The 15,444-nt window shown below is 29.3% G+C and overlaps 1 protein-coding gene across 4 annotated transcripts in view; it reads left to right on the top strand.

The window, feature by feature from the left end:
- Positions 1-15,444, top strand: part of LOC107453006 (relaxin receptor 2) — a 189,367-nt gene that overhangs the window by 120,520 nt on the left and 53,403 nt on the right. For all 4 annotated transcript variants that reach the window (XM_043048232.2, XM_071182793.1, XM_071182789.1 and 1 more), the window contains 4 exons: positions 3,070-3,204; positions 5,228-5,386; positions 10,555-10,638; positions 14,878-14,986. In XM_043048232.2, coding sequence (XP_042904166.1) covers positions 3,126-3,204; positions 5,228-5,386; positions 10,555-10,638; positions 14,878-14,986 — 431 coding nt within the window. In that variant the 5' untranslated portion in view covers positions 3,070-3,125. The remainder of the gene's footprint in view (positions 1-3,069; positions 3,205-5,227; positions 5,387-10,554; positions 10,639-14,877; positions 14,987-15,444) is intronic.

Here is a 15,444-nt window from a genome sequence, read left to right as displayed (position 1 = left end):
ATTCGTAAATTGAGTAAATCGAAGAATTAGTTGATTTATCAGGTAAAAATATGAGCCATAAAAGTTCTTACAAAATGTCTCGAGCTGTTAGGAAATCAAGTTCTTCATTAAGAAAGGAAATCGAAATTTTTGCTTATATATACAAACTATATGCTGTTAATAGACTAATTTTTATTATAAATCTATTTTGAAAAATGCTAGACGTATTGTTTATTCAAAAAAAAAAACTTATATAGGGTCCGTTCTCCAGTTAAAACTAAACTTGTTAAAAAAAAACCAGTTAAAAAAAAACAATAGCATTAACACTGTATAAAAAATGTGGGAGGTATAATGAATTTATATCTTCAATGATTATGAATTTATGCCTTAAGTCTTACGAAATGTAAGTTTGTTTGTTAGAAAACTAACAAAAACAAATGATTAGTTGTATTTTTGTACACTAAAATTTAAACTAATTTTTGATTGAAAGCGTTGAACGTTACATTTATCTCTAAAAATGTTGCTCATATTCTGTTAGAAATTAAATTTTAGTTTCGTGTATAGCTGGAATATTGGTTCTCACTACTATTATTAGGTTGTCAATTATCTCTAACCTATTGATCTGTAATCTCGTTAAAGTCACTTCCCTCCTGAATTAGATCAATGCATATGAAAACTTTAACGATGGTAAAGATCGTTGATTTTCCCTTAATATTTATATGCATAATGTTTAAAGGTTGACGGTGTAAATATCTACCATTACAGGATCAATTAAAAAGTAATCTACCTTTTTTGCACTGGCATAATAGCTTTTTAATTGCTTTGTTTCTTCGTTACAATACGGATAAAAATAATTAATAGAATTTTACCGACTTAATGATATGTTTTAAAGTTGTTAGGCTTGGAGACATTACAATGAGAAAAATGTACTGTAAAAAAGTGATCGGGAATGCTTCGGGAAAAAATGAACAAATAATGTGTCTAGCTTGTGCTCATAACATTTTTAACAATAAACAGGGAACTTTTTTTATGAGTTCAGAAACCTTTCCAGTAAAAACTAGTAACATGTCTGGAATAAGTCAGCAACTTTGACCTGTTGCTAAATTGTATTTTTTCAAGACTTATCTAAATATAGAATGCTGCTTGATTAGTGAATCAAGTGGCGCTGTCTAAAATGGTAGGCATGTAGTAATGGAATTTGTCATCACTGAATTGGATGGTGATGAGTAGAGCTGTGGTGCTGCCATCTATGTTCACTTGATATAGTTGTTTCTGTAGTACAGGCTCATCAAATGAGTAGCAAAGTAGAAACTCCTCATGTATGTAATGGAGGAAATCTTCATTCAAATTCGTTTTTATCTTCATTGAGAGTCGAACCCCCCGACAAACCAATCAGGAGAAAGTTCGCTTAGCCGGCTCTGTTAAGATATAATGCCACATTCAAGGTGAAAAACTAAAAACAATCAGAAAAAAGTAATTTAAAATGCTGTAATGTTTTTGGCTTTTTTAACAGTAAATGTATGGAAATTTGATATAAAATTCAAGTAATTGTAGCATATAGCATAAATATAAGGAGGTGTTTTTACAAAATACCTTAACTGAGTTCAAAAAACGTTTCGTATTGAAATTTGTTTCTCTTAAGAATGTGATGGTAGCCCATAAAGTCTAGAATGTTTTAGGAAATAATGCGGGATGTTATGGAATTTCTTACAATGAACAGTGTAGGTGTTATTTATTTTTCTAAAAATTGAGCTAAACTCTAAAATGTTTCCTGTTTTATGAAAAATTTTGATAAATATTTGCATTGTTAAGAAATATATTTTATGTAAATTCTCCTAATCATCATTGTAAGTCTCATGTGACTGAGGTTTTTCTAACTTTATAAAGACTACAAAATATTCTTTGGAAATATATCTTTTCAGTAAAATAATTTATATGTGCGATGAATATTTCAGAAAAAATGTTTTAGGAGATTGACACAGCAAAAAACGGTGAAAGGAAAATAGCTTTTATCATAATTTTTTTTTATACGGAATAGAATTTCAAGATGAAGCTATTCAAGCAATAGACTGATAATAAAATGGCAAGTCTTACTTCTTAAAAAATACAGCTTTTATAAAAGTATTTAATAACATACTGATAGTTACATTTTTACTATTATATTTTAGTACAATTGCGCTGTTTGTTTAGTAAAATATTAGCATCGCAGATAATTTTATACTTTTATTTTAAACTAATTATTATTTTTATAATTTTTTTGCATTATTCTTTAATATGCAAAAAACTTGTATCAGTAAAGGTGTAGATATATTTTTAAATGTTAATGTACTGTTCATTTTCCCTTTAAATTAATGAATTCGTGTAAAATGTTTCAAGACAATTTTCGCTATTTTAAAAAATATTCGTTTGTTAAAAAAGTGTTGAAAAAGATTAAATATATTTCTGTGTTTAGACATATGTAATAAAGATGACATTTTCAGACGCTTGTATCATATTATAAATGCAAGGATTTGTGAATTATTGCATTGAACATTAAATATATTAACAGTAAACATCATAAGAAAATTTTCCTATGCTATCAGAAGAGTCATATAGGTTCAAGATATACAAATAGATTCAAGATACATATTAAGCTAGATTCGAAATTGGACCATGAAATGTAGCAATTTTAAACCTTAGTCAAGTTTAATCTTGGTTTATATTCTAGTTAAATCATAGTTTTACGTAAAATATGCAAGATAATTAATTCAGCATAAGTTTGAATTTTTCTTTTCTTTTGAGTTTGATCAAGGAGATGGTTTAAAATTTTATCTCGTTTATATGCAGTTTAGAAAATTGTAAACTACGATCGTTTCTTGACATTTTTGAAACAAAATGTCCAAACTTCTTTACCATGACATGAAGAGCCTTAGGCAATACGATACGATAAGTTTCACTCGCTTAAAAAGTATTATTTTTGCATCAAATTGCTGCAAGTATTATTTTAAGATAGAAGTTTTAACAGTTTGCAGGATTTCCAAAGTCAAAATGCACAAAAACATTTCATTGCTTCATTAATCATTAATGTTTACTTTTTTTCCTTTGTTCTAGATCCGCCTTGCAAAAGACACAGTTACATTCTTCAATAATGTGAATTCAGTGAATCAATGATAATGGTATCAACTACATGGATGAAGTTTGTTACGATTACCATTATCAGCTCTACGATACTTTGCCTTCCACAAGGTGAGAAAAACTATGCATAGTTTAATATAAAATTTATATGAAATTTCTAGTTTCTGCCAAATGCAGAAGTTAGGAAGAACAGCGTGAATTTCAAGTCGCGGGCATCAAATTTTAACAATTCAGCAAAAACGTATTGAATTGCGGTGTCCTTTAATACACGTTGTTTTGTAATTGCAAAAGAGTAGCTCGGATTCAAAGACTTAATTTGCGAAACGTTTGTTGTTCTGTGAGGCGCCATGTTGTTTTCACATAAAAAAACATTTTTCTCGAAATTTATGTTCTCATATTATTGAAATGTTTCCCAAGAAATACTCCTGTTCTCTTTTGATATATATGCTTTTGAACGTGAATTATTTCTCAGATAAGACAGAATTATTTGAATTATTTCGCAGACACGTCTGCTGTCAATGATAATGAAATAATGGAATTGGCCTAACGAAGGAGCCAGCTCACTGATTGTAACATGTCCTTAAACTATCCTGAATAATGTTTCTTGCATCTAATCTAATCCTTTCCTGTTATAATAGTTTATCCCAAGTTACTATATAGTGTATATTAAAGATTCTGAGAAATTCGATATACAAGGGATATCAGAACAGAATATTGCAGGAATAAAATAATATGAGTGGTATTTACTCTATCTCGTTTTAATATGAGTGGTATCTACTGAAAAATACGTCTGTATTTGGCATTTATTATAATTATTATTCACTATTATTCGATATTTTGTTCCATTGAATTTTTGTTAGAAGTTTTTCGAAAGAACTGTCTTTTTGAAAATCTGTTATTCATTTTTACTAAAATGCTTGATGTCAAATTTAGTTTTATTACTGAAAAGTACAAAATTATTATTTTTAAATTATTCCTAACCCGCACTATCAATTTTGAAACTGTTTACCTAACGTTCTTCTTCTAGAGCATTTGAATTTAAAGCATGTTTTCATGTTGTTTCTTATTTTACATCATTCTGAAAATATTTTTGTTGGAAATATTTGTGAAGCGTATTGTGATAGCGTACAATATTACATTATATAAAAATATAAACATAAAACGAAGTTCACATTGAGATTTTAAAGAGTTTGTGCAAAATAAACAAACTGCCGCTTTTCTTTAACGAAAAATCTTAAGCCAATTATTATTCTTGTTATCGACTAGCACATTTTTGTTGTTCTTTGGACGTTTTATATTTCTGATAAAAATATAGTAACTATTACTTTGCCAATGGTGTAATCTGTAATTCATAATATTGACAAATTTGAGAGTTTATAGTTGAAGTTACCTTGCTCCATTGAAAAATACATCTGTTCTTTGGAAAAATACACATCTTTATAAAAATACACATATTTTCTTTAAAAAAAATCATGCAAGCTTTACAAATAAAAAAATTATCTTTTTCAGGATTTTGTTTGAAAAAATGAAGGCCAGAAAATTGTTTTATTATGAAAAATGAGTTCTTACACGGAATTAAAACATTGCAGACCACGCGAAAAGTGTTACTAAGTTGGTTGTTTCTTCAAATTTCTTAGTTATGTACGTACATGGTTGCCTAGAATCAAAGGTCAACAATAATGAAACAAGTGTCACAGTTGAAAATGACCTAGCTCAAACCATCACATCTATATACTGCAACCAACTGTACAAAATGATTCCAAAAATTAAAGGATAGGTCAATATGTCATTCTCCATCTTTTTGCATAACTTTAGACCTTACACTATACAAATTTTTATGTGTTATAATTTTATGTCCATATAAGAACTAATATTTTTTTCAAATAGAAAAACAATTTAATTCTGACAATGCTATAAAATTGGATTTCCAGTAATTTATTGATTCTCGTCCATCCAGGTTTTATACCACTGGTACAACCTGGCGTAGCAAAAGTGCATAAGCATTATGGGTGCTTATCTAAATGAATAAATCATTCCTTATTTCTATGTAATCATTTTTGCCTATTTTTGTAGATTTTATCCTTAAAGATCTAGTACTCCCGATAATAATAGAGAGTAACGTTTTTCATTTCAGGTGGTAAGAGTGTCAAGCAATTTGATTATTCTCATTTAGTAACAGCTCCATGTCCGGCTGGTTACTTTCCTTGCAATACATCTGATGTTTGCGTGGAGCAACGAATGAACTGTGATTCGAAACAGGACTGTCCTGATAACTCTGATGAGTGGTCTTGTGGTCAGTTCAATTTTCTTTCCTTTTCGTTTTAATAATTCACAAAAAGTTACAATTTAACCATTAAAATTATGTATTTTTCTATCTCAACATGACGCATTTTATAATACTTAACTTTGTATACACCGAAGAGCCATTACATTATGACCACCCTGCTAATAACATGTAGGATGTGTCTTTAGCCCTCAAAACTGCTATCACCCGCCGTGATATTGATTCCACAAGGTGCTGATAGGTAGTCTGAGGTATCTGGTACCAAGCGCTCACCAACTGGCCCTACAATTCCCTCACATTGCGAGTGGGTAGCGTGCAAGCATGAATTTGGTTTTCCAAGTAGGACCACAAATGCTCTATTGGATTAAGGTCAGGTGAATTTGGGGGCCAAGACATGACTTGAAAGTCACTGGAATGTTCCTCGAACCAATCCATGACGATTCGACCCTTATGACATGGTGCATTATCCTGTGGGTAAACACCATCCCCCGCAGGAAAAACTGTTGCCATGAACGGGTGAGCCTGGTCTGCAACTATGTTCAAGTAGCTTACAGACGTCAGGGATTGTTCTACGAGGATTATGGGTCCTAATGTGCCCCATGAAAATATTGTTCCTGGGCGAGAAACCATAAAAACCTGGGCGAGCCCATCGTTATGGATGGAGGGTGGTCATAATGTAATGGGTTTTCGGTGTATAATATAATATTATTAAATGCTCAAATGTAATTATTGCAATATTGAATAGAGAAGTTTGCATTTAAACACTCATGATGATTGACCATAAGCTGAATAAATGCTGATGCGCAACTTATTAATTTGTATACTGTAAAAAATAAGTGTCAATTCTACAGGAAAAAAACTTCTTTTTGCAGAAAAAGAAAACTGTTTAAAGATAAATGCATTTTTTTCCTGTTTTTGAACATTACCCGGAAGTTAAAAAAATTCTCGTTTTTTTACAGAATTTTTCTGTATATTTAAGAAGTTTAAAGCTGTTTTTCATAAAACAGTTTTTCTCTGTTTTTAACCGCAATCACAAATGGATTAAAACTGTCAGTTCAAATTCCAGCTTTCTCCATGCAGTTTTGCTTACCGTAATATCACTTTACCTTTTTTCAAATCCTTTTATGATTATTTTCTATACTTTCTCTAACTTCTTAGTTATTACTTCTTAGTAGAAATTATTTTTTGGTTTCGAACGATGTATAAATGAAATTGTGATACGACTTTATCGAATTGATACTTTACCTGATAATTATTTATCTTTAGATGTAATTTTCGGTAACTTAAATTGTGAAATATTTTCATAAGGGGGGGGGGACCAATATAGTTTTAAAGGTTTTTACACTTAAATATGATTTAAATAATTAAAAATTTTAATATAAGGATAGTTTAAGATTTTTCTTCACAATCACATACAAATGCTGTCATGGATGAGAGGGCAGAGCACTGGCCATCCAATGAAGTGGATCAACACCTCCTTGAAGAGAAAAGGCCTCAGCATGGATCAATTTAGCAGAAAGACGCAACGAAAATAAACTGCGCAGTGGAGGAAAAATATGAAAAGTGTTACTACGTTCGGGTTACTAAGCTGCGAAGTGGGGAAAAATAAGAATGTCATTGTGTTTGGACTACTAAAAGATGAAATTTCTTGTTTATAGTAACAAGTTCTGGGGCATTCTCTCTTCTTGGAGGTATTGGTTTGGCTCCTGGCGTTGACTAGTTAAGCTAACTCTGCTTTTGGTTTGCACTATCCACACTGCTGACATAGCTATTTTATAGAGTTTTTGTTTTGTTAAAAAAACATAGTTTTATGTTAGAATAGCAGTTTTTATCTGTCTAAAAAGACAGTTGTTTGATTTTAAATAACAGTATTTTTTGGTAAAATAAATGGTTTTATACTGGCACACCAGTTGATAGTTGTTTTCTATAAATTTGACATATTTTTCTGCAGTGTAAAAATTTTAAAATTCTCGTTTATGAAAAGTGACAAAGATTGAAATGCATATATAGGAAAATAGAAGCCGCTCAAAAAGGATATTTAAAGAAAACAGACACAGCAAAAAACGCGGCTTTCCGATGTTAAATCCAAATTTTTACAGATGAACTAGGAATTTCGCTTTATTTTAAAAAACAACAAGCATAAATATGACGAAGCAAATTCTTGGACTTTATCGGAGTGGCTCAGTATATTACAAAAGTAATTTTTTAGGCATTGAGATAGAAAATAAGAATGTCGGTTACTTTAAAAAACTTTACCTTACAAAACATTTTTCTGAAGCTTGAAGGATCTCTACCAAGACGTGCAAACAACTGTAAGATATTGAAAATTCCTTCTATCTCTCTCTCCAGTGTCACGGAAATAGAAGCTTCTCCCAAGGAAAAGAAATCTGAAAATAAATTTCAGATAGATTTTACAAGTTTTAAAAAGTGAATACAAATGTTATTGTACTCTCAGAGATAAAACTCTTAGTTTTGACGATTCAGCAATCTTTGAACAGTATTTAGTTAATTTTGAGAATCATTTCGTCGCGAAATCACGTAGTTTGTGACGAAACGTGAGCTCTCAAATGTATGACAAAAACGGTCATCTTGGAACCTCATCTCAGTGATTGTTAAACAGAATGACAAAACTCGAATAAAGACTTGACTGTTTAAAATAAAGTGACGAATTAAACTGACCGGCTATCTGGTGGTCAAGGAGTTGGACTCGTACCTGGAAGATCCAGTACATATTTCGCTTCGGACATGCATGCAAATTTTTCTCTCCGTTTTTACTGTCCTTGTTGTATTGCGTCACCTATATGGTGCCCATATTAAAGTGGTAATTAAAAAAAGTCCGATATATTGGACACTAGAAGTTCATTATTATTATTTTTTTTTTTTGAAAAAAAAAATAAATAAAGCGGAATTACGAAATATTCTTTTTAATTATGACGAAATTCATTTTCTAGAAGATGTAACGATAGTTATTTCGTCACTTTGACAACATTTTTGCTCAGAGCATATACCAGAAAAAGCTTTCGTCAAAAACGAAGAAGGTTTCGTGTTATTTTAGTATGCATTTTTTTACAGTGTATATATTAAAACTATTTATAACGTTATTATTGTGAATTTATATTAAAATATTAGCACGAGAACAATCGTTGATATTTTAATATTTTTGACTCCACTACATATACTGTTAAAAAATCCATCCTGTAAAGTTAACAGTTTTAAATAGGTAATTAACAATTTTAAATAGGTAACTGGGTTGTTTATGTAAAAGCGTAAATAGTCGACTGTGCAAAAGTAAATCCGTAGTCTCAGTCGTTTTTTCCCCCATAAGAAAACTATTTTTTCCTTAATAATTACGAAGTAAATCTGTAATCAGGCTGACCTTTCACCGTAACAAAACAAATTTTTGCAACAAAATTAAATCTGCTACATGAACAGACTTTTACCGAAGTTGCGAAGTAAATCTGTACTCTCATCAAAATGTGACTATTTTTTTATTGGCTAAGTTAAAAAATATTTTAAAGAAAGCAGAAATGCTGATAATTGGCTCATTTATAAAATCCATTTCTCAATTTGAATGATAATTTGAAATTTCAGAAATATAATTATAACCGTATGCATAAATACGTTTTATTTATTCCTTTTTTTTAATAAGTAAAATTAATGCTTGATTTAGAGTTTAAAGTTTTTTTTTCTAAGCTTCAAAATACTAAGGTTGTTTTTTTTAAGGCAATTTTTTTTCTTTGAATACGATAAATGCTATATAGATAGATTGTGATAAGATAAAAAAATGCGATGTCACATACAATGTTAATCCTTGAATTGTAGAACTAGTTAAAACTTTTCAAAAGTTGCTTGGTTTTTATTTCTAATGATTAATTTTAATTCTTTGGTGAAATGGTAATAATTTTTCACAAATTAATCATAAGTCCTTGCTTTTTTTATATGATTCTCTTTACTCTGAATTTAATTACTTTGTCTGTTGTCAGGGATTACATTACAATGACATTATTTTAATTAAATAAGAATATTTCACAATTTCTTTTAGTTCGTAACATTTTTTTTTAAGATTTCGTTTTCGAGAAAAATCTCATAATGACCGTTTTAGAATCATTTTTCTAATAATCTTATGCTAAAATATTAAAAGATAGGAAGAAAATATTATTAAAATAAAATATTTTTAAAAAATATTTACAACTTTTCTTTAAAAAGAAAATAAAAAAAAGAAAATTTAAAAGCAGGAAAATAAAGTAAGAAAAACATATAATTTCGTCGTCCGCTCACACGATTATGTTTGCAAAAGAGGGTGCTTCCTAATATTGCGTAAATGTAGCCAAAGCAAAATATATCAATACAATAGTGTGAGAAGCATCAAAAAGATTGAAACAAAAATAGAACAAATTAAGCCAAAAATGCAAAGTAAACATATCAAGCAAAAAAATAGAAACAAAAACAAAATGTAATATATAAAACGAGTAGTGAATTCATATATACTTCCACAAGCCGTCATCTTTCAAAAATGATTTAAAATATTTTCGTAACAGGTTTGTCAGATTACAAAATATGAATATGGTGGTATAAATTGAGGATTATGGAATCATTTTATATCCCATCCTGAGAGCGTTCGATTTATTATTTTAGTTGCCTTGCATTGACCCGAAACTGGATGTGCGCAAGATAATAAGATTATACTATATAATTCAACAAAAATTAAAAAATTGCTTTATAATTAAAATTAAGGTTGAATTTTTATTATAAATAAATTTTTTACTTTTACTTTTTGCTTGATATGTTTTATTTTGCATTTTTTTTTACTTAATTTCTTTTATTTTCGTTTCAATTTTTCGGTACTCCTCACACTATTGTCTTGATATATTTTACTTTGGCTAAATTAGCACAATATTAGAAAGCACTCTATTTTGTAAACATAATCGTGTGAACTGATGACAAGATTATACAGTTTCCTATTTTGTCTTTCGGCTTTTTAATTTTTAATTATTTTTTTTTAGTTTTTAAATATATTTTAAAAATATTTTATTTTAATGAATTTTCTGCTTTTCTTAGGTATAACTTAGTTAAGTTAGCTTAGATAATTTAATGCATTTAATAATTTTAAGAGTTTTAATTTTGCATTGTAATTTCAAATGTTACATACACTGATTCACTGATTCATTATTTTTTAGAGGATCATTATAGGAAAAAGTACTATGATCAACTCTTCAGAAAGCGTCCGGATGCCGATAGAGAAAAAAACATGACTAATTGTGGTATGATATTAAAACTGTTTTTAAAGGTCTTACGCTGGTTTTTTTTTTTTTTTTTTTTTTTTTTTTTTTTTTTTTTTAAGAAACACATCGACATTTATTTTTCCAATATAATGGTAGAATCAATATATATAAACTTAAAGCCCTAAAACGAACAATATTTAAGCAATATTTCATTCAATTTTGCATAAAAAATTGGTTATCTAACAGGGTTGCCACTCCACAGGGAAAACAAGGAAAACCTGGAAAATACAGGCAATTTAAAAAGCACCTAAAATAACAGGGAAAATACAGAGAATTTCGATTTTATCTTTACAAACTGAGAAAATACGGGGAATTTTGTTTTTTATTTTTGTCTTTTATAAAAGGGTGACCACTCAAAGCATAATCGATGGGATATTTAACCATGATATTTCAGCTATACTAAACTATTTCATTTACTATAGATTTATTTAATCATGTTCAGTTGCTTTTCTAGCAATCAAAGCTAATAAATATAGTTAGCCCAATATAGATCACATATATTGGATATACACCGAAGAGCCATTACATTATGACCACCCTGCTAATAACATGTGGGACCACCTTTAGCCCTTAAAACTGTTAGCACCCGCCGTGGCATTTATTCCACAAGGTGCTGAGAGGTAGTCTGAGGTATCTGGTACCAAGTGCTCACCAACCACCAACTGGTCCTGCAATTCCCTCGCATTGCGAAGGGGTAGCGTGGCAGCACGAATTTGGTTTTCCAAGTAGAGCTAAAAATGCTCTGTTGGATTAAGGTCAGGTGAATTTGGGGGCCAAGACATGACTTGAAAGTCACTGGAATGTTCCTCGAACTAATCCATGACGATTCGACCCTTATAACACGGTGCATTATCCTGTTGGTAAGCACCATCCCCCGCAGGAAAAACTGTTGCCATGAATGGGTGAACTTGGTCTGCAACTATGTTCAAGTAGCTTACAGACGTCAGGGATTGTTCTATGAGGATTATGGGTCCTAATGTGCCCCATGAAAACATTGTTCCCGGGCGAGAAACCTTGAAAACCTGGGCGAGCCCATTGTTATAGATGGAGGGTGGTCATAATGTAATGGCTCTTCGGTGACATAAATAGCCCAATATAGCTCTTAATATATTGTGTATAATATGTACAGGGAAAACACAAGGAATTTTTTTCCCCCCAGATTTGAGTGTCAACCCTGTCTAACACCTTTTAACTGATTCAGTGGTGCATCCTCTTTTAGAAAATGAACTAAAAATGCTCAGTCTTTAAACGAAGATACTAACGTTTTTTAACAACGGCTATATTCCTCTACTGACTATGACCGGATGAATTCCGTACGTAACGCTGTCCGTCTTAAGACTGTTTTTCGAACGCTCTGTAATCACATGAAATGATGCTTTTTTGCAAATAATATGCTGTTTTCATAACTAATATGAGTTTGTAACAGTTACTCATGACCATCAGGTCAAGTTTAGCCTATCTTTCGCCAGCGCTCTCTACTTTTATTCTGAAAATGGCACAAAACATCAATGGGCAGAAAAACCACAGTTATCAGAAAGCATATGTGGTCTAATTTTTTAATGTTTAGAAACTTTCCCCAATGCTACTTTCCCTGGAATCATAAAAATTTCCAATAGATGGGAATAAGAGCTTTATTTTGATAATTTTCTTCCGGGTGGAAAAACGCCGCCAAATTGGCAATTTTTAAAAAAAGTTTTTAAATATGTATTTTAGTTCACTTGTCTGTTCTAAAGTCTAGAAAATTCTTTACTGCAAGATGGGCAGTTTAAAATTACAGCTTTGCTTCAAGTCTAAAGCACTTAAACTGTCACTTTTTTTCATTTTCCTTGGAGAAAGAGCTACGAAAAACCTTTTTAACGCAGTTCTAACTCTGTCTGTTGCGGGTAAATAGATCTCCGGTCGTGGTGCTTTTCCACTAAATTATGTAAACCGAACATACTCCAATCGTATGTATCTCATCCGATCAAAATGCTGCATCGGTTCTAAAAACATATACTTGAGGTGGATGAAATTTCTCAAAGACTAATACACCGATGTTATTGAAATTTCTCTAGTTTTTTTAAGTAAATAAACAGAAAAAATTGGAATTTCCGGTTGAATTGTATTTAAAGTAATGCGATTTTTGTAAAATTTTATTCATGTTTTGCTTTGTAAAATAAGCTGTTCTGAAATAAAGAACTTCTTTCATCCACTAGTATATTTTTCCCGGTCTTGTTCCGGTGTTCCAGCCTGCTTTCTAGACTGTATATGACTTGAAATGTTAAGCAATTTTTGAAAAAAAATGTTTACATTTCTTTAAGATACCTTTTTGGTATTTTTCATTTCATAGCAAATCCGATAGGTCATATTTTTTACATAATTGCATAAAATGTTTAAAATTTAATTTTTTAAATACTTCAATCAGTTTTGCGATAATGTGATAGATGATTATTTATTTAAACATGAATTTCTTAGGCAAATGAATGTTATGTTTTCAATTAAAAAGTAAATTTTAGACAATTTTTATATTTGAAACTTTTGTTATGTAAATTAAATAAAGAAATCGGAATTTATAGTACAATGTAAACAAGTGTCTGCCTAAAAATATTATATTTACTAGAATCTTTTATCATAATGGATTAAATATTAATGTTTAAAATAAATCATATCCGCAGAGACAAATGCACAGTTCGAGAACTAAGCATTCGTATTCATTAAAGAAAAAAATATTGCCATTTTGTGAAAGTCACATTTATTGATATATGTAGCTACATAAATTAATTCATTCTTCAACGACTGCAATGGTTACGAAACAATAGCACACTTGACCTTAATTTGGAAATTTTTATCCAATTATATACTTGTTGCATTAATTGCCAAACAATGGATACACTGTTTAAAAACACAACTAAACAAAATATTTGAATTGATTTTTTTAAAACAAATGAAATGTTAATATTTGATGACATAAATCGTAAACAAAAGATTTTCGATAAGTCGATTACATAGAGTAGATAGATTTACAAGTGGACAAATAATGCACCACCCTCCCAAACGCTTTTTTATAATTTTTTATTTATTGTTTTTTATAACGCACTTTGTTGGGAGCTATTTTATTTCGTAATATTGCCAGCATAAGAAAAATAAAATAAAGCATTATACTAATTTCAAAAGAAGTGTAAATCTATAATTATGTTTTTTTCTTGCCGCCTTATTTTAAACTTTTGTTCATAAGCTTTTTTTTGTTATCTTCATGAATCTGCCTTAATTGATATTTTTGTGTAACACTTCTTCGGAATTAGTTTACTGTATATTAATCAATTCAAAAATTTCGCAATTTTTTTTTCTTTTCTAAAATGACAAGAAAGCGAAACTTAAATTTTAAAAGGAGAGTGAATCTATAATAATGTTTTGTTTCTTTTTTTAGCGGTCATATTTGAAGTTTTTCTCACAAACTTTTTTGTTTGATTTCTTTGATTGTTTTCATTTGTTTTATAATGAGTTTGTCTTGATTGATTATTAGAGTTCTTCTTCTTCCAGAGTTTTTAAATTTCACACTAGTGCTAACATCAATTTACAAATATTTTGAAAAGTGATTTTTGAAAGCATGTATAATAAGCATTATAAGAATTTTAAAAAAAAATGCAATAATTTAAATTGTTCCTACTTTTTTTCCCATTTGTATTTGAAGCTTTTTTTCATAAGTTTTATTGGATTTTTTAATTATCTTCGAGATTTCAACTTGATTGATTTTTCTATGTTATACTTTTATGATAGTTCTTTTGTTTTCAATAGTACCAGAATGAATTCGTAATCAAATTTTTGAAAGCATGAAAAGAAAGCATTAAATGAAGCTTAAAAAAAAGTAGAAATCTCTAATTTTATTTCTATTATTTCTTCTCTATGTTTAAGACCTTTTCATTATTTCTATAGAAAATCTTAAAAATTAACTTTAAAAGAGAATTTTTTTTTGCTTTAGTCTATTTTTATCACCATTTATACTTTTTGAATTAGTTTCTTATGCCCATCATTATTTAGTATTTTTAATAAAAATTATTGTTATCAATCAAATTTTTTTATTTAGTTACGTTAAATGTTATCAATTTTAGTAAAAACTGGTGTTTTTTTCAGAAAACTGATGAGCATATTTAGTTTTTTTTAAAAAATATTTGTTTGCTTTAAAGGTATTATTATTATTTAAAGAATAAATTTAAATAAAAAACTGTGCAATTTATACAGAGCTACGGACGTCACCAGAAAGATGTAATTGCTCAAAACGGAGTCTATTTTGTACTCATCAGAATATTTGGAAAGTTCCAGTTCTTTTACCAGAAAATCTACAAGAATTGTAAGTTTCATTTTTGTTCTAAATTTGTTCTCTAAAATAAATGTGCGTTTTATGAAACAATATAAGTTAAAGATTAACTTAAAGTAAAATTATCTGAAAAACTATACATATTTTTCTAATATTTTTATTTCTCCGGGAATCTTCTATGAATAAACCATTATACAGGATACAGTCATTTTTTTCCTGAAACGTTATTTTCTACCTCTTCAAACCGGACACTACTTTTTCCATATTAGAAAAAAAAATTCTGCTTTCACTATTTTTGCTTAAACTACTTTGCAAGAAAAATTTAACTTTTTACCATTTTTAAAGCAAGAAAATTTCTTAATTTCTTGGCTTATCCATAACTAGAAGTATTGTTAAGCTATTTCACTACCAAAGAATCAATCTTTCTCTAAAGGTCCTCATCAGAACAGGACACATCCTTTACGATATATATATATATATATATATATATA

Source organism: Parasteatoda tepidariorum, chromosome 1, assembly GCF_043381705.1.
Source record: "Parasteatoda tepidariorum isolate YZ-2023 chromosome 1, CAS_Ptep_4.0, whole genome shotgun sequence".
NCBI lineage: Eukaryota > Metazoa > Arthropoda > Arachnida > Araneae > Theridiidae > Parasteatoda > Parasteatoda tepidariorum.
Note: the sequence above shows the minus strand (reverse complement) of the source record. Positions and strands in the feature narration are given on the sequence as shown.